General features: G+C 33.4%; 2 protein-coding genes across 2 annotated transcripts; both read left to right on the top strand.

The window, feature by feature from the left end:
- Positions 1–4048: 4048 nt before the first annotated feature.
- Positions 4049–8737, top strand: LOC133186660 (arylacetamide deacetylase-like). The gene is made up of 6 exons (XM_061321900.1): positions 4049–4245; positions 4452–4559; positions 5302–5422; positions 5503–5566; positions 5758–5879; positions 8091–8737. The coding sequence occupies exons 1-6, from the start codon at positions 4099–4101 to the stop codon at positions 8732–8734; spliced, it is 1206 nt and encodes a 401-aa protein (XP_061177884.1). The 5' UTR covers positions 4049–4098; the 3' UTR covers positions 8735–8737.
- Positions 8738–14138: 5401 nt separating this feature from the next.
- LOC133187133 (uncharacterized) lies at positions 14139–19452 on the top strand. The gene is made up of 5 exons (XM_061322490.1): positions 14139–14581; positions 14740–14883; positions 17135–17281; positions 17631–18830; positions 19131–19452. The coding sequence occupies exons 1-5, from the start codon at positions 14503–14505 to the stop codon at positions 19310–19312; spliced, it is 1752 nt and encodes a 583-aa protein (XP_061178474.1). The 5' UTR covers positions 14139–14502; the 3' UTR covers positions 19313–19452.
- The last annotated feature ends 54 nt before the right edge of the window (positions 19453–19506 follow it).

Genomic DNA, 19506 nt, shown 5'->3' with positions numbered 1-19506 from the left:
AAATTCATTCTCTCTATATAGTGTAAACATATCCGTTAATTCATTAGCAATTTCGGAACAACCTACCCAGATATTTACAGTTTACATCTTTGTGTATTTCTTTATATCCGATTTCCAAATTCATAATATATCCCTAATTCATATTTTTAAAATTGCCCTTCCATATTATCTTTCTTTAAAGTCCTGTAGATGCAGATCAGTTAAGAACATGAGGATATAACTGAGGAAACACCTGTAGTCATTAATATTATACCTCTATTGAGAATACTCAAATTTGATTGGCTTGTAAGAAAGCTTTTAAACTTAATAATGACTCCAAAAAGTGCTGTTTACAACAATAATGACCTAGAAATCATTGCACGTGGGGTATAATGACCCGGTCATTCTAAATAATGACCGCTAAAAATGACCTGTTAATCTAAATTCCATTCAAATTAAAATTTATGAATATAATAATGATTGCACATTTAAAAAAAAAAAAACATGCCGTTATAAAAATATACATTGTCTTTATGATACAGAATACGATTGACGTAGATACGTCATAAAATTTATCGTTTTCATTGAAACTTTCGTTACAACATGTACAATGTCAAATTCAACGAATGCAGACTCGGCTCTTTTATACAGTAAAAATCTACGCCAGATTTTCATTGTATTCAGGAATGGCAATTGTGAATTTATAAAAATGCATGTTACTGATAATCACAGAGTGTTTTAATAAATCAGCGGTGCAAAAACTTACAAGACTTGCAGGCGAAAACGTAAACAACTTCACTAGCGAATCCCGATCCCGATCAAGAAATGCACTAGTAATAACAGTTTGTAAGCCTAACACACAATTAACTATTTTAGTAATTAGGCCTACAAAAATTGTCTCAACTTACATCGGTATAATAGAACAATTGATTACCCCTTATGAGTTCAACATGGTGAAATAAGGATCCTCGACCTGGCCCACTCGCTGCTCGTGAGCCATGTCTCGGGTCCTTATTTCACCATGTTTACCTCATAAGGGGTAAATAATTGTATATTATATATTTCTTAACGATGCGACCGCTAGGGGGAGCGCAGTTGTATACCATCAAAAAAAGCTTTGCATAGCTTGCACTATTACTTCAAACTTCTAACCGCACTAGACAGTCTAGACTGTGACGTCACATGACGACGCAAGTTGGTTGCACTTCCATAACAAAGAGTCAAAGTAGTGCATTTTTAAACAAAAGGCATTGTACAGTATATGCAATTAATATTTTTATGCTTCTACAAGAAATCTTCACGATAACTGCAGGCCTGTTAGTGTAAAAATTCTGGGAAAGTTTCACATCAGAATCTGCTTGACGAATATACAGTACATATACAGGATTTCAGTTCAAATATTCTTTATTCTTACACGTTCGTCTATTGCGCTCGCTGCCTTGTTATAAAAAGATGCACATTTTGCAATGTTCCATGCGATTTAAGAAGCGTTGCTTTCAAAATCGATAGAATATATTGAAACCTTATAGGACATGACAGATACTGTATGGTTTAAGCTGACTAGTAGGGTCCTCTTTATGTAGTTTTCTATGCGAGAATGACAATTTCTCGATAAAAATAAATTGGTATCTTGAACAATACAAGGAATAAAAAAAAACAAATGTTCATATGAATATAACTTTGGATATATTTTACTGTTTTTTTTTTTTTTGTTTTTTGTTTTTGTTTTGTTTTGGTTTTTTCCCCCTATCATAGCAATAATTTCAGCTACTGCAATAAAGTATTAACGTCCCATTGAAAAACTGTCAATATTAAATTGCTCGTGTGTGTCGACATCTTCAATCAAGAATATAAAAGATGCATTTTCTATCGGTGATATGTATGTATTAATATATCCTTGTATTCCTGTGTATATCAGGAAGGTAGAGTATTCAGAAAGAAGTGACCACCTAATTGAAATTTTTTTGAAAAAATTCAGTTATCCATAACATATTTTTCACTTATATCATCATAATGTACATGCATTCTAGTTAAAATTCCTGAAGTTGCAATAGAATAGACAATTGGATAAAAAGGTTACAGAATTTTTATAAGTAAAACTTTATTTGAAAAAAGAAAATATCACTATATCCCAAAAGACTTTCTAAAATACGTAATCAAAAGGTAACGAAATTGTGCAATATTTATAGTCCAATACTTCATAATTAAAACACATGAAAGTATTTAAACTTGGCTTTATATCTTGAATTATTCCCTATTCATGTCAAAAAACTAGCTAAAATATGTATTTAGAAGATAAAATATATTTCATAGTATATTTTTCTTTCACAGAACAAACATGGTAAGCAACTGATGTCAAACAGAAACATTCTTGCCTTTACTTTTAGTGCAGGTTGAAAAATGTGTGTTTGGTCTTTTTTCTTTGGATTTCACCCAAAGGCAGAAAATAAACTCAAATTTCACAGAGTGTCTGACCTAGGTACTTATCGTTGTTTACGTTCTAGTTTATGACCACTCTGGTTAGACGCCGGGATACTTATCGTGGTAGAGGTGGTAAACATCACATGATGTTACAAGTCACTACTATAAGGATATCGAGGTGAGGTGTTTATTTACCATTGCAAAACCTACTCATTTAATGTTTAGCTGTAATTAAGGTCATAGTAATTATGTGTACTATAGCGATTTGGCGAAGCTTTTAGTATTATTATGTTGTACAGCGGCATTCAAATAAATGAGTGTATGTATTGCTTTTTATTGAGATATGTAGGGGCCTCATATTGATTGACCTTTCAATGTACCATGTGTAAATAAAGAGATTTGTATAGATAGAAAATTTCAGACATAAACTAAAAATGTCTTCCAAATAAACTGGTCATTGACAAAAGCGTTGGAAAGGTCAAGCGGTTTATGTACATCCAATTGCTGGTGAATAGTGTTTTGTCGTTTACAATGTTCAGGCTTTCGTAATTTAATGAATGAGTTTAAACTTTTAGCAGTTCTATATGTCTTATATAGAGATAGAGAAAACAAAACCATTGTAAAAATTTAAACTCACAAAACTAGTACAACATTTATAAAGCAATAATCTCTTTTAAATGATCAATACGACTGATTACCTACACTTATTCCTCTAATTTAGCCAAATCAAACAGGTTTTTTAAAAAATGCAATCGATTGCACAAACATTTTTACTGTTGCCATGGAAATAAAAAAAAGTTGGAATTTCTTATTTATTTGATTTTTTGATTAAATATATTTTAAACTGCACAATATTGAAGTGCAAGTTCCTGGCTTTCATTCCCTAAATGTCTGTCGTTAAAATGAAGAAAAATGCATATATTTCTGAAAATTTGAAATTTTGCAAAATGAAGCTGCTTACTCTGTTCTCAACTCGTATATTGTGTTGTTTTGGTCAGTTCGGGGTGACATATGCTATTGCTGGCAAATGCAAAGTTTCTAGTAATATTTCTACTTTGAATTTAACCTCCTTTCAAAAAGGATGCGAAAACAAACATATAGTGAGTTATTATACAAATGTGTACTTCAAGATATCAAAAATATTTTTAATTCTGATGAATTAGATCGATACAATAATTGTTTTATGTATGGTATTGTTTTTAAACCATAATTATCCTTTTCAAAAATCAGTTACTCGGATTTTAAAATTAAAAAAAAAACAATTCATGGGATATTACAATGATAAATGCTGAAAATGTTAATTTCTCAGAAAAAAATATTCAAGTCAAGGAAAGGTCATTCAACTAATTAACTAATACATGTGGAGTTTTAAGGACTCGATTCTCACGTGGAATTCCGAATTTTGCTTTCTTTACGGTGCATATAAATTGTAGCTTTCATAATCACTACAATATTTCAGTTTTCAATCCTGGGGAAACAAATATATGCATAATAAACACACGAATTGCAATGGTTAGCAAAAAAATTACATCCACCAAGCACATTTTATAATTATACACTGTAGCTGTTAGATGTACATAAAGCATTTTATCTGTATCTCATGCTTACTTTAAGATTTTTTTTCATTTGTTTGAAAGTGCGGGCAGTGTAGCGCAAAGAGCCAGCGTACGTTAAAATTTGAGATTGACATCAAACGTAATGGACTCCAGGATAGGGATCCTTGTAGTCTGGCTGATACTTGGGGCCTCGCTGGCCATTTACCTCTACACACCTTTCCCCGAGAATGCTAAGCATCCAATTAAACAGAGGTTTTCACGAGCAATGGTCAGACTCATGTATGATATTGTAAGTACTCAAACTTTTATAATATCTTGTCCGCGAGACACGCGATTATCATTAATTTCTGGTGTTGTTTTGCTTTAAAAATAATGTTAAACAAAATTTTAAATCTTTAAATTACATTTAAAAAAAATAAATACGAATACCAGCATTTAAATCGATATTACACTCTACCTAATGTTATGTACAAGTAGCGTTATATGAATTTATAGGCTGGCATTGGAAGCAGCCTCGGTTTAGGATCAGACGTCAACATCACCAGACACGTCTCTGCCGCAAACAAAATATTTTCACGAGAACCTAATGATGGGTCGCTGCAGGTAATATTTAATTCGGAGCTGAAATAGATAGTATGCCATTCAAAAGAACCATATTAAGCGAATTGTCTGGACAACATTGCTTCCGCAACATTTTTATGCCCCCTCTGCTGTCTGCAACTTTACTTTAACCATAACTTTTGAATGGTTGGTGTTGGGTTTTTTTAAATTCCAGATGTGTATTCTTTGTGACAAGATCTTTTTTTGAATATCAAAATTTTTACCTCATGACTTTGACCTTGGGGAGTTTGACTTTTGAAAAACTTTTACCTTCACCATAAGTTTTGAACGGTTGATGCAAGGGTTTTCATATTTCACATGTATATTTCTTATGATACAACCATTTTAAATCTCAGGACCTTGACCTACTTTGGAAAAAATTTAACCTTGGCCACGAGCTACCAAATGGGGCATTGATCAGTGTTTCACAAACACATCTTTTAAAAACTGAGAATCAAATATGTTCTATTCAAATATTCAGTTGCAAGACAATCATAGTGTAGTATTTTAAAAAATTATTTACTACCAACCATAGATTGCCAAAAAGACAGGTGAATAGACTATAGACATTTTTACACGCACACACATAGTCACACATACTCTCACACACACACATTAAAATTTATCTTCTCTCCAATCAGTATAATAGTGAATTTTATAGATATGACTCCTTAATAGGTCTGCATTAAAAATCTGTTTACCTTTACAACAACCTTTAATTATGAAGTTAATTGACACTTTCTAGATACGAGATGATTATTTTGACGGAGTCCAAGTCCGGGTTTATACACCTAAAGGTCTCTCTTCAGAGTCTTCACCTGCTCTAATCAACATTCATGGTGGTGGATGGGCGTATCTAGACGTGGGTATGTTCATTGTGTGAAGATAATATCCTTTTAGTGCGAATGCAATAGAGAACTCACTTTCTTCCTTTCTTTCTATTTAGATGATTACGATGCATTCTGTCAACGGGTTGCAAAGCATGCAAATCTGGTGGTGGTGTCAATAGAGTATGTGTTTATTTTGCTTCTCACAGCAACTCGTTTAATAAATCCATTTCTTATTTTGTTAACGATATTCAACACCAGGGACAACACCTGATATATATTTCATTGAGTAATAAAACACAATCAATATAACTCATTCATCTCCCCCGTTGTCCTATTTAACATGTTTTATGACTTCTTTAACATTGCTATAGGTACAGACGCGCACCTGAGTACCCATTTCCAGTCCCTCTTGATGACTGTGTAAAAGCTGTAAAATATTTCTTGAAAAATGCAGCAAAATACAAAGTGAACCCGACAAGAGTTGGTTTGACAGGTAAATGTTTACTACAGATTAGATACAAATAACTAATAAAAAATAATAATAATGAAGTTTGAAAATTATTGCAGGAGTTTTCAAACCCTCTTTGTCTTCCGAACACTTTGGTTTCGTTTTTAAGATATTTGTTTGATATATTGTATGTTGTTTTACGTCCCATTCGAGAATTTTTCACTCATATAAAGACGTCACCATATATCGATGAAGGGCTTCAAATTTTGACCTTTACTCGGCACTCAGGGCCATTGAGCAGTGAGGGATCTTTAACGGTCTCAGTTTTGAAGGTCTCATCCGAAGGACCCGCAACTTTCACTTCAAAGTGCCGAGCGCATGGCGAAGGAACAGTTGCTACCCATTTTTTTCGACTTAGGTCAGTCGCGGCCGAGATTCGAACTCACCATCTCCCGATCACGGAGCGAGCGCTCTACCGACTGAACTACCATGAACGGTTTAAGATATTTGAACACAAGACAAAAAAAGTCCCGAAGAATATTTAAAACATTGTTACATCTCAATACAATCCTCACATTACACGGCCATTCTCTCCAGATGACTCTTATTTTGTGGATCAAACGTTATTTTGGGAATGATACCAAAACTCCATGAGACAAATTAAATGGAAAAACAAAATAACGTGGGAAATAAGATATGCATCATTTCTGTAAAAGTTTTAAGAATTATTGTTGATTAGTTTTTTTTTAAATGTTTTAATGTGATTTTTCTTGGATGAAAAAAAGGCTGGGAAACATGTTACTTGATAATTAGAATTGAATTCAAAGAATAAATACATGTAATATATAACAATAACGGGTTGCAGAATTATTCATATCTGAGTTATTTAGGTTGTTTTACAGAATTTGACTATTTCTATGTGCAGGAGGATACTATAATACTACATTAATACAGTAGTAAAGTTATAACTGTTACTTAATACGTAAGCCATTGACCGTAGACAGAAAATCTTGACTTGGGAATGAAGTTTAAGTATTATCAGCTTTCACTAATCCAGTACTTCACATTCAAAGTGAGATAACTATGAATACGATAGATCAGTGATCTTAATCCTAGCAGCATTATACATTCAGTTAATAATACTGATGTCAAGTGTAGTTTGGGATATACACACATGACTTTTTTAGGCCAAAGACTCAAATATTTTTTTTTATTATCGAAATTTGTGTGTTGTCAGCCGTTTTCGTCGTCGAGGTTGTCGTCGTAAACGTGTCATATTTTCATCTTCTCAAGATCCACTGAACCAATTTTAACTGAATCTGGCTTAATGTATCCTTGAACAAAGGGAAATTATCACAAAAAGACAAACCCCCCCCCCCCAAAGATGTCTAAAAAAAATCTGAAGAAGAACCATATACCAGAAAGATGAAACTTAATATACAAAAGCTTTCTGGCATAGAGTAGAATCATGTTTGTTCAGATCATGGTCCCCATGTGAAGGGTAGGGCAACAGTAGGGAAAGGGTTTTTAAAAAGAATATATAGGGAAAAAAGAAGGCTCTTTTTATGGCCTTCAGTTCAACATATAGATATATCGACGAGATTTTATCAATTAACAATATTCATTTTCACTCTTACTATTGGATATATCCCTTTGAACTCGAAATAAAAGATACCACAGAGTCTGACACACCTGATTCAAATTTAAATACATGTATTTTACTAGTTAAAGACGTTAATTGTAACCTAACAGCAAAACTTTATGATAAACGTGATTACGTCTATTATTCTATCGTCAACTTCCTGTAGCAATATGTAGCAATATACCATTATCACCAGCATATAGAGTTTATGTCTCTCAGTTGGTTCGATACGCAAGAGCATTTAATCTCTACGTACGAATAATTTCTAAAACAAGGCAAGCTATTGACAAATAAGTTGATGAAACCAGAATCTGTTCCGGTCGTCTTTAAAAGTTTGTTTGAAGCATAAATTTGACATTGCATTTTTGTTCATATTATAACAGAGTTATCCATTTCTTTGGTATTGAATAGACAATTTTCTAAACCCCCTTTCACAGTGTTAAACGGCAGGGACGTCTCTTATGAGTGAAACATTTTGCAATGGACGTTAAATTACAATCAATCAATCAATCTATACTGTGACTGCTTGTTCTATCTGTTGGTGTATCTATTTAATATTACTTGGTGCTACATGCATACTATACTTGTATATGTACAGCTTAATCTGTTTACAGGGGACAGCGCTGGAGGAAACCTTGCTATGGCGACTGCCCTTCGACTCCTGAAAGAGGACACCCAGAAGTTAAAACTACTCAGTTTGATGTATCCTACACTACAGGCCGTCGATCTGAATCTCCCGTCATATCTAGAAAATCCAAATCGTCGAAGTACGTCATTTTGCATGAAGGATACCCTTATCCACTGCATGCAACTGTATGCCTTTGGACATGAACCGTTAACTAGTGCTATGTTAGAAAACACCCACATATCAGAAGCAGACAAAGCTCAATACTCCAAGTATATCAATGTTAAAATGTTGCCATCTAAATTTCAAAAGACTGTTGCACCTGTGAAAAGGTCTTTGCCCACATCCAAATCAGATGTTGATACCAGTGTCTTTCTCAATCCGTACTTCTCGCCATTATTAGCCGCCGATGATGATCTTAGGAAGTTACCTAAAACCTACCTCATGACGGCTGATTTTGACGCTCTTCGGGACGATGGATTTCTGCTAGCTAAGAGAATGAAGTCTTTGGGATTAAATGTTGACCATGAGCATATGGACGGACTAGAACATGGATTTGTTTTGTTTTTCTATTACGAGAGTGCTCTAGAATATATAGAAAATTATTCAACATATTTAAGAAAACATTTATGAATAAACTATTAAAAATTGTATTATTTTATCTTAAATAAAATATAACATTATGTATTGTTCTTGGGTCCTCATTTTTACTGACTTATAAGAATATTCTAATTTTTTATCTGTATGAAATCTTTAAAGGATAGAAATGAAATACAATATAAAAGGCTGAAATACATTGTGGCACAAATTACAAAGCTTTGTGCATTTTAAATTATTCCATAGAATATAAGTTACGAAGTTAATAGGTGTTTGAAAAGTAGTCACCAAATCAGGCCCCAATAGCTCAGTTGGAGCGTTGGCATGCTAGCCAGAAGACCTGGGTTCGAGTCCCGGTTGAAACTTTTTCACCACTTGTTCCATCTATTTGTGATTAAAAAAATAAAAATTCATATGAGAGAGGAAAACAAGTGAGTTGTAAAAAACAAATCTGTAAAAAGAAATTATTTATTGCTGAAATTATATTAATTCCATTCATTCAAGAAAACAATGGGCTTTCCTGAAAAATTTCGTACATTTTTTGACATATGTTTCTTCTTACTTTGAATATTATATAGATCAATAAAATATATATGAAGTACTTTTGATGAATGGCATGTCAAACTATGATATATTTTCCATTTCGATTGAAAAAAAATTCCATTGGTATGTTTACTTTTGTATTGTATAATTTAATGTATACATTCTTCCTTCTCTATTCGTATATGTATCCCTCTATTTCGCTTGTATTCTGCAACTTCTATTTGTATTCTGCATCATTAAATGCTCGGACATTTTGACACCCTCTGATTGGTCCACGCGATTTTTCCTGAGTTGTACCTCAGAGTGAGTGCTAACATTTTCATCAACCAATCAAATTGCGCGTTTTAAAGCCAATATCAAAGATAATGATGTCTTTTGTTTTAAATTAACTTGTCGAATAGAAAATGTTTTATTATATGTAAATTATCTTCGTTGTTAGTCTTTTGTCCCCGAATACACCACCATTTCTTGTTTCATTACTACATCGTACATGAATCATGAGACCTTCTCATTAGATAAGGATTATTTAATATAGATGCTCTTCTAGACATAAGTTACTGCGTTTATGGTGCTTGTAGTTTTTATTTTACGTGTACATTAAATTTAGGTTCTTGGCGATATACTATTGAGTGCTGTTATGAAGTACTATATGCGAACATGCACATAGCTACTTATCTTTTAAAATGTCATACTCTTTGCTGCTTCAACTTTTGACTTGTCTGTCTTGTACGTGTCTCATGTTGTTGCTGGCCACTGTAGGTTGGTATGAATGTGATCGGGCTTGTAAGACAATTACTTCTTGATAATAAAACTCACAATGCAAGGAAATCATGTTTAAATAACATTTCTGCCGAGTTAGGTCATAGTAAACAGGTCTAAAGATCTAAATTCCATATTTGACGATCAAAGATTCACTATCAAAATATAAACTAGTGGTTCATTTTTAGCCGGGCTCCCGTAAGCTATGGCCCAACTTACGGGATCGCCGATCTGCGCGGATTAATCACCGGATGGTAACCAAACAACCACCAATATAAACATTACGCCTTTCAAATTACATCAGTTCCCGTTCTCAAAAAAATCATGTTAATGACGCTGGGTTAAACTTTTCTAAATTTTCAAAGATCAGAAATTTAGTTTTTCTCATGTTAGACAATATTTTAAGGAAAGTTAATATCTTCGTGAGAGTGAACGTAACCTGTACACACAGGCCACGTGCGACACACAATCAAGATCGTGACAACCTCTATTTATAGAATGATGGAAAACTTCACTGCCTCGCTAGTATGCATAGTAATGCGCACTTGTAATTATGTCAAGCATCCGACCTTGTTAGGTAAATGTTGCGATGTTAAGCATATTAATTTAAAATTTAAAAATAAAAGGAGAAAATAATCAAAGATGACGATAAATGAAGTGATAGTATTGAAAATTGTAAGTTAAAAATATCGCACAAAATAATCTGGAGAATGTTGTTCCAATCAAATGAAATGTGTGTAATTTAATGCTATAACCTGAAACTGAGGTTATACAGTGTTATACAGAGAGGTGATCAAAAACCTGCTTTCCCTGTGTTTTAAAAACTTTTCAAATGCATGTAATAATAAATCGCCAAATAATATTTCTGAACTTCTTATAAAAACAGTTATTTCATGTATATTTCATGTAAAACGGTACTGGTCACGTCACTGCTCTATAAATGAGCCCGGCTCTCTGTACTTTCTGAGTACTTTGATAAACTAATGGTCCAAAACAACATGTCATGATTAGGGGACTAGGCACTTAAAACTTGAAATGTACTGCAAACTTTTTCTACTATTAACTTACGAAAAGTACAAGTACTTCTATGATAAAATGTAAACACGTTGAAATAGAGCACACATATATAGTTTACGTAGAATACCTAAATGTCATTGTTATCGACATTTATTTTTATCATAATCTCTTGAGAACGTGATATACTGCTGATGAAAGGTATAGCAACATCATTTACTGACGAGAAGGTGGAATGCATACAATGTCGTACATTGCCAAATATTTGTAAGTAAAACATTTGCCAGAATTATGTTTGAAATGTACTTCTTTTTTTTTTTTTTTTTTTTTTTTTTTTTTGCTTATCAAGATCATGCTACCAGTTTTACTGGGGTAACTCAGATAATATGGGAATTTTTTTTCATTAAGTTACAATGTATAATGTATTTAAGATACATGACCAACGAAATCAACCGTAGACTTCAGTACCTACCATGTAGGTTCACAATTTTGATACTTTTTATTCATTATATCATCCTTAATATAAAATAAAACAAGCATTTTAAAGATGCAATGCATTGCCAATATGTAATTAATTTAGCCATCAATTGCTAGTAATACGGAATGTTTGTTGAAATGCAAGATTACAGGGGTGTTTTTGAAGAATTGTTTAGCAAAAGAAAGTAAGTATGTAAGTATTTTTAATTCTGTTCTAATGAAATAAAGGAGTGGATCAGTCTATTTCATATATTAGTGAATAAAAAAATGAATGTAAAAAAAATGTTGTTGATAAAAATGTAGAAACACACGGAATTGATCAAATTTACACATGTATTGTTAATATCAATGATTAATATACATTTTTTAACAATGCTCCCTAACAAGAATATGGAAAAAATTGACCAGTGGACGATTATTACATATATTAGATGTACGTCCTTTTCGTCAACGATTCCACAACGTCAGAGTTTCCACTTTTACAGTATATAATATATAAACATGATCGTAATATGACCACAAATTCATCATTAAGTCATAAATGATCAACATAATTGCACAGTGACGTCATAAGTGGTCGACGTGTTCATACTGCATAAATCATTTCATTGGTTTAAGATTATATGTAAATATTTGTTATATATCAGTCACAAATGAAATATGAAGATAACGAACAGTATTCAATCTCGAAAGTCCAATGAAACGATTCAAATTTGGAACAGAGCAAACACGACCTCAAAATTTAGAGGTGGGATCAGGTGCCATGGAGGAGTGAGCATCCCCTGCCGACCGGTCACACCCGCCGTGTGCTCCTTGTCATGATCGGGGAAAAAACCCGGAAAAATCCGTAAACAGTTCAGTGTATAAATAATGGCCTAACAATTAGTATGAAAAACGTCAGTCAGCATTTGACTCAATGATAGGTTGTATGTGCTGACAAGGTCATTGTATCGACCGTAAAACCTGCGAAAAGATGACTTCAAACTAGACTGTTGATATCCTTGTTTCATTAACTTGTTTGTCAATAGCTTGCCTCGTTTTAGAAATTGTTCATACGTAGAGCATGCTCTTGCGTATCGATTCAACTGAGAGACATAAACTCCATATGCAGGTGATAAGGGTATATTACTACACAAGTAAGGGAGGTTGACGATTGAAAAGTTGAAGTCATCACATTTATCATAAAGCTTTGTTTTTAGGTTACCATTAACGTCTTTTTCTAGTAAAATATCTAAATATGAGCTAGATGTGTCAGAATCTGTGGTATCATTTATTTCAAGCTCACTGGGATATATCGAGTCGACTTATGAATGAAAGTGTAAATATAAGTAATAAGGTGTTATTTTTAAACATTCATCGGGATATAAATACAAGTTTTTCATTTTGGATTTTTTCATTTGGGATTTCATCACGTGACCAACCAGTATTTATATCCCGATAGATTTTAAAATTGATACCTTAATTCTTAATTATTCTGTCTCATGTCTCTGATAAAATTCTTTAAAATCTCATTTTTCTAAAAGAATGCTGTATTTAACCATGTCATGGTGCCTACTGACATGATGTTGTTAACATACCTCTTCCACGTGACCTACTGACGACTATCAAACCTGACCTACTATCAAATTAATATCCCCTTCCAAGTGACCTACTGACCAAGTATCAAATTCCATGCTGTTTTCACTTGACCTCACAAGGATCCTAATAACTGACGTCACATAGGCATCAGACGACATCACAATTGTAACGGAACAGTCTGCTTCTCTGGGAGAAAATGAACTTTATAGAAAAAATATTCGACAGGAAAAATTCTTTATGTAGAAACTTAGAGGAAAATAGGGAAATAGATGAGGTTCTTGAAAAAAATGCATATCCCCAAAGCATTTTTGTGGACCCTATCTTTTTCCGTATTACCCCTCTAAGGTTCTACGTAACTAATGATATCTAATATGTGCATGTATTGCAAAGCGCTTTGTTTTTATATATAGAGAGAAATGTATATCCTTAAAATTGTCAGGACAGTTATTTGCTTATTATATAATTTGCATATAAACCATTTTTCAGTGAGCTTCTTGTATTTGATACAAGTTTAAATCTCCACACACACACAGTCCATTAATCTTCATTTTTTTCCATAATTTTTTAAAACTTCATCATTACACACATACATCGGAAATATGAAGATAGGTTTCCTTTTTAGGATTACTGAAATATCTGATGAAGAAATTGTTATCGTCAGAGTAAAACGCCCTTAATATTATGTAACTTTGACATTATCTTAATTCCCAGAGATAACGTTCAGTACACGTATGCCTTCCATATAAGACGAGCTATTCCACATGGCTAGTTTAATCCATAATTTATTTGCACTGAAATGAAAGTTCTGGCTTCTTTCAATATTGACAGAACATAAAATTTTTGTTATTGGATAGAGCACAGATCGATGAAGTGCATTAAAATTTGATTCGAAAAAGGATCCTTTAAATGTTACAAAAGAAAAGAATTCTTTAATTGATTTTCCTTTGATTTTAGAAATATTTTTTTTTGAAATGGAATAAATTCTTCAGAAGTTAGCAACGTTTTATTATTTATCAAGGTATATTAACTTATATTTTCACCGTTCGAAGTGGTTGCCTTTTCCACAGTCACAGTCCTATCACGATAACACGGTCGGTCATTGATCCCAGATTTAGATAAACTGGGCACATAACGGATTACGGGAAATCGCGATTTAAAACGCCATTCTGAAGTAGAATATAGAGCCAAAACGACGTTGGATAACACTATGCACTATGCATTCACTTGCAGTCAAAACACGGATTAAGGTTACTGTGTTTTATTTTTCTGCCAGGATTTGTGACTTTTGGATTGTGTGTTTAGCAATGATAACATTGGCATAGATAGCGGCAATTGGTTGTTGATTAAATACCTCACATCTACGTCGGACGAGAAAATAAACAATCTTTTAAATAAAGGCGATCTTAATTATAGCATCACAGGCTGATCATTAAATGCCGGAGGTGAAGTTAAAACCCCCCAAAGACCCTCCCCAGCCCATAGATGAGGGGTGGTCATGGTTAGTTCTAGCAGGTAGGTTGTCATTTATTTCTTTTTATCTATTTGATTTGACCTCAAACCTCAAATATATGATATACCAGGTCAAACCAAAACTGGCCAGAAATAAAAACAGTTAAGTCTAACTTTTTTCACATAATTAAATTTATAACTTTGCATGGTGAATTTTGCAGCTGCAATGATTGCAACGTTTCTTTGGGGAGGCGTGGTTAGAGGATTTGGGGTGCTTTTTGTGGAGATGAAGTCTGAATTTCGGATGTCTGCCTTCCTAATATCGCTTGTGGTGGCGCTACATATCGCTCTGTTTACCATCGGAGGTATACTATGTTGTAAGAATTGTTAAATCTGGGTTATAACCTATATATCCGGAAGTCTAATGTAGACAGATATCCGTCTAAACCACGTATTTAATACAATGATGTTTATGTGTACATATATTGCATACATATATATCTTTTAAAGTAAGATGTTATATCAAAAAAGAGAAAGATTGAAAAAATTCATTCATGGGGAAATTGAAGTTTTTCTCCATATCAGGTACACGGTCCTATTGTAAAATAACACTTATCATATCTTAACTGTTTTGAATGAAAACAGGTACATGTATATTTGTTCACATCCGACTTCTAGCGAATTCAATAGATAACCGAATTAATAACTGCAAATACAACAACTATCTTTAAAGACCCCATTGAAAGATTTACAATCTACACTTAAGACTTTAATACGAATAACGTCTAGAAACATAAAGGGCTATGTAAATTTGTATTGTTCGAACAAAGAAAGATTTATTGAATCAGTAATGTAATGGGCCGTAGCTGTAATTTCTAATTTATTAACCACAGGTTGTTAAGGTGTTCTATACTGTTCATATATTTTTTAAAATCAGGACCAAAGGAAACTTTCCTGAAATATATTTGTAAAGGGTGAATCCTTTCGAAAGTTACTTACTATAGAATAGAATCTTTTCGGGCCATTTTCATTCATTAAAACATCAGTGATGTTCAAGTAATCAGTGTCGAAACACTTGTTACTTTGAGGGATCAATTATTAAGTCTTATTAAGTAATCTATGGTATAAGTCACATGAAATATATAAATTTTTTTATTTAGTCTGCTGGTGATGTCATTTGAAATGAATAATTTTCTGTTCTTGAGAAATATCGAAATATATGTAATCAAATATGGAGATAACGAACAGTAATCAAGCTAAAAGGTCTATAGAAAAAATACAAATCAGGAGCAGAGTAAACACGGACCTCTAAAACATGGTGGGATCAGGTGCCATGGAGGAGTAAGCATCCTCTGCCGACCGGTTACACCCGCCGTGTGCTCCTTGTCATGATCGGGAAAACGGAAAAATCCGTAGACAATTCAATGAGTAATTAATTATCTAACATTTGTATGAAAAACCTCAGTCAACTTTCGACTTAATGATAGATTGTATTTGCTGACAAGGTCGTATCAGCTTGGTTGAAAATAGCTTGTCTCGTTTTAGAAATTTTTTTCGTACTTAGAGCATGCTTTTGCATATCGAATCAACTGGGAGACATAAACCCCATATGCCGGTGATAAGGGTATATTGCTACTTAAGTAAGGAAAGTTTACGATAGAAAAGTTGAAGTCACCACGTTTATCATAAAGTTTTATTGTTAGGTTACCTTTAACGTCTTTTCTAGTAAAATACAGATATTTCAGCCTCTGTGGTATCTTTTATTTCAAGTTCACTGGAATAACTTGGAGTTTTTAGCTCACCTGAGCCAAAGGCTCAAGTGAGCTTTTCTGATCACTTTTTGTCCGGCGTCCGTCTGTCTGTCCGTCTGTCTGTCTGTCTGTAAACTTTTAACATTTTCGACTTCTTCTCAAGAACCACTGGACCAATTTCAACCAAACTTGCCACAAAGTATCCTTGGGTGAAGGGGTTTCAAGTTTGTTCAAATGAAGGGCCACGCCCTCTTTCAAGGGGAGATAATAAAGAATTAGTGAAAAAATAATAGCATCTTTAAAAAATCTTCTTCTCAAGAACCACAGAGCCAGGAAAGATGAAACTCATGTGGAAGCATCCTCAGATAGTGTAGATTCAAATTTGTTCTAATCTTGACCCCCGGGGAACATATAGAAAAAATATTTCTTCTCAAGAGAAGAAAAGCTATGTTTAGTCATATTGATATGGACGCATCCTCAGGTAGATTCAAGATTGTTCAAATGATGATTCCTGGGATAGGGAGGAGCCACAATGGGGGATCAAATTTTTACAAAGGAATATATGGAAATTTTTTAAAGCCATTTGTTATATTGACATGGAAGCATCATCAGATAGTTTAAAATTCAACCCCCCTCCCCCTTAATCTTTTCAATACTGAACTGATTTGTGCTTTTGCCTAGCCAATGTGCTCAGGTGAGCGATGTGGCCCATGGGCCTCTTGTTAAGTATCCACATCTGATTTACACCACTTCTCGAATATATTGTTGTACAGTACTTCTGAAGTTTCTCCTTCACTGCTGTTAATATTTTAGTTATATTTTTTCGGACGTCCAATTTTTCATTCTTGGCTGATATTTTTTTAAGGTTTGGTATCACTTACCTACGGTGTGCGGTTCCTAACGACCAGACAATGCCTAGCTATGGGAACTGTGTTAGCTGTATTTTCGTTTGTTTTCTCCAGCCTGGCAAAAGATGGGCGGTTTCTATTTATATCATATAGCTTAATTCTAGGTAACAAAACTAAAACCATTTTTGTCTCGTCATTTTTAATTGTTTTTCATCTTAACAAAGAGAGACAAAAGAATTAATATCTGATTACATGTATTCTTCTAAATGTTTTTAATAATTTGTATTTCCATTATTATTCATTATTTGCAGTACAATATTTTTTTTTTAATTTCAAAGTTAAAATTTGTTTTAACTGATTAAATTAATTTTAATTGGTTTGTTTTAACTAATTAATTCCATTTCATATCATATATTATAGCAGAAGACTTAATATTAACTTTCCTAGACCTAACACAAAGAAGAGATTTTTATGCTATTTTCCTGATTCTTTTATTGTTGTTCCTAATTTTAGGCCTTGCCTTTTCAATAGTAATAGGACCATCCACACTTCTAGTATCACAATACTTCCAAGAGAAAAGAAACGTGGCAGCCTGGTGTATTCAGTTATCTTCGTGTATAGGAGCTCTGTTGTTTGCACCGTTGCAAAGAAGTTTAATTGACAAATATTTTCTAAAAGGATCCCTACTTATTACGGCCGGTATTCTTGGCCATTTACTCATAGCATCCGCTTTGATGCGACCACCTGAACTGTATAGAAAGTGGGAAAAATTAAAACGAAAAATTGAGAAAAAGGCAATGAAAGCTTCTCTTCTGGGTAGGGATGGAGTAACCATGGAACCCTTCAGGCCGCGTTCTCAAACTTCAGATTCTACTTTTTCTCCTTTAGCAAGGCAGGCAATGTTTAAAAGAATGATATCCAGGAGCGATATGGATGAGGAAAATACAGCTACAAGTCAAACCGAAAAATCTCCAAAGCAAAGCAGTAAAATGGAAACAGAGCAAACAAAAAAAGAGGGTAAAGGATCAAATGATAACTTAATGAAAAATCAACAGAAACCAAAACTACAAAGGAAACCTTTATATGGAAGTTATGAGTTTGGAATTTCAACACCTTTTCTAGAACAACGATATAAATCAAGAAAACGGACAGAAAGTGATAAAAGTATCATTAGTGATATCAGTGAGTCTTCTTTTTACTCTGAAAATTCCACGACAAAGAATAATTGTGGAGTAGTAAACTTTGACAAGTGCTTCAATAGCTCAATAATAAAGAGCACGTCATTTGTTATTTTCACCATAGGCTTTGCTTTGGGAATTTCAACAGTGATAACTGTGTTATTTCTTCCAGACATTGGAACTTCTAATGATTTAAGTGACATTCAGTCTGCAAGTTTAATCAGTATATATATGATTGGAGAGATACTTGGAAGAGCAGGAGGGGTGTTTTTATCATATCGACACATAGACGATTTCTTCATTATAGCTACGTCATTACTTGTAGTAGGAATCTTCCAGAATCTTCTGCAATATTTTGTTAACTTCTTTCTCCTCCTTATTTTTTCATTAGTGATCGGTGTGTGTGGTGGACCTATCAATTCGCTTTATGCCAATGTGATTCAGAGGTCTGTGCATCATAATGAAATTTCTAGTGGAGGTTGTGTACTACATATTGCTCAAGGTCTATCGTGGACCGTAGTCATACCAGTTACAGGTGAGCTTTACGTTCATAAGGTTTAAAAGGAAATCTAACGCAAAGTTCATTTTATGTGGGTTTTTATCCAGTAGACCATTGCCATAATATAGTAGTATATTTGTATTATGAATACGGTAAAGCACGTCCACTGTTATGGGAAATAACTTTTTCTTTATTTTTATTTCTTAATCAACATATTTATAATGTATGTACATATGTACTGTTTATGCTATTGAAATATTTAAGCATATTTTTGTACTTGAAAAAGAAACCAAGTCCAATTTTAAAAAACTGCATCATGACAATTTTTATTTGCAGGAATCTTAAGAGATTCATCGGGGAGTTATTCCATTCCATTTCATTTCCTTGGATCTTTAGCCATAGCTTCGGGTTTTGTTGTCATGATATCACGTGTATGTTTGAAAAAACATCGAAGAGAAGTCTTCCAGCCAGATCTAGAGACAGGCGAACTGGAAAGTCACGAAATTATCATACAGTAAACATCATTTAAAGCCATGTAAAGCAAAATGAGAAAGTCAAGGGAAAAACAGTTTTATGTCACATTTGAGGATTAGTCGCGGAAGACATTGTTATATTGTCGTGCAATAAATATACTTTGTATTAGCAACAGCATAGTCACTAAATCCACAGGCACTTGGGGTCTGGACCCCCCCCCCCCTTCCATTTTTTTCTT

The sequence above is a fragment of the Saccostrea echinata genome, unplaced genomic scaffold, assembly GCF_033153115.1.
Source record: "Saccostrea echinata isolate AGI-Se365-2 ecotype Australia unplaced genomic scaffold, CSIRO_AGI_Sech_v1 ptg000014l, whole genome shotgun sequence".
In the NCBI taxonomy this organism is placed as follows: Eukaryota; Metazoa; Mollusca; class Bivalvia; order Ostreida; family Ostreidae; genus Saccostrea; species Saccostrea echinata.
This window is presented reverse-complemented; position numbering and strand designations above follow the sequence as displayed.

What these genes read in the sequence shown, in the direction of transcription:
- LOC133186660 (XM_061321900.1), top strand. Translation starts at nt 4,099, where the DNA reads ATGGACTCCAGGATAGGGATCCTTGTAGTCTGGCTGATACTTGGGGCC. An exon ending in CTGGTGGTGGTGTCAATAGA is followed by an intron (nt 5,567 to 5,757) that starts GTATGTGTTTAT and finishes ACATTGCTATAG; the next exon opens with GTACAGACGCGCACCTGAGT. An exon ending in GACAAGAGTTGGTTTGACAG is followed by an intron (nt 5,880 to 8,090) that starts GTAAATGTTTAC and finishes ATCTGTTTACAG; the next exon opens with GGGACAGCGCTGGAGGAAAC.
- LOC133187133 (XM_061322490.1), top strand. Translation starts at nt 14,503, where the DNA reads ATGCCGGAGGTGAAGTTAAAACCCCCCAAAGACCCTCCCCAGCCCATA. An exon ending in CGCTCTGTTTACCATCGGAG is followed by an intron (nt 14,884 to 17,134) that starts GTATACTATGTT and finishes TATTTTTTTAAG; the next exon opens with GTTTGGTATCACTTACCTAC. An exon ending in ATCATATAGCTTAATTCTAG is followed by an intron (nt 17,282 to 17,630) that starts GTAACAAAACTA and finishes TCCTAATTTTAG; the next exon opens with GCCTTGCCTTTTCAATAGTA.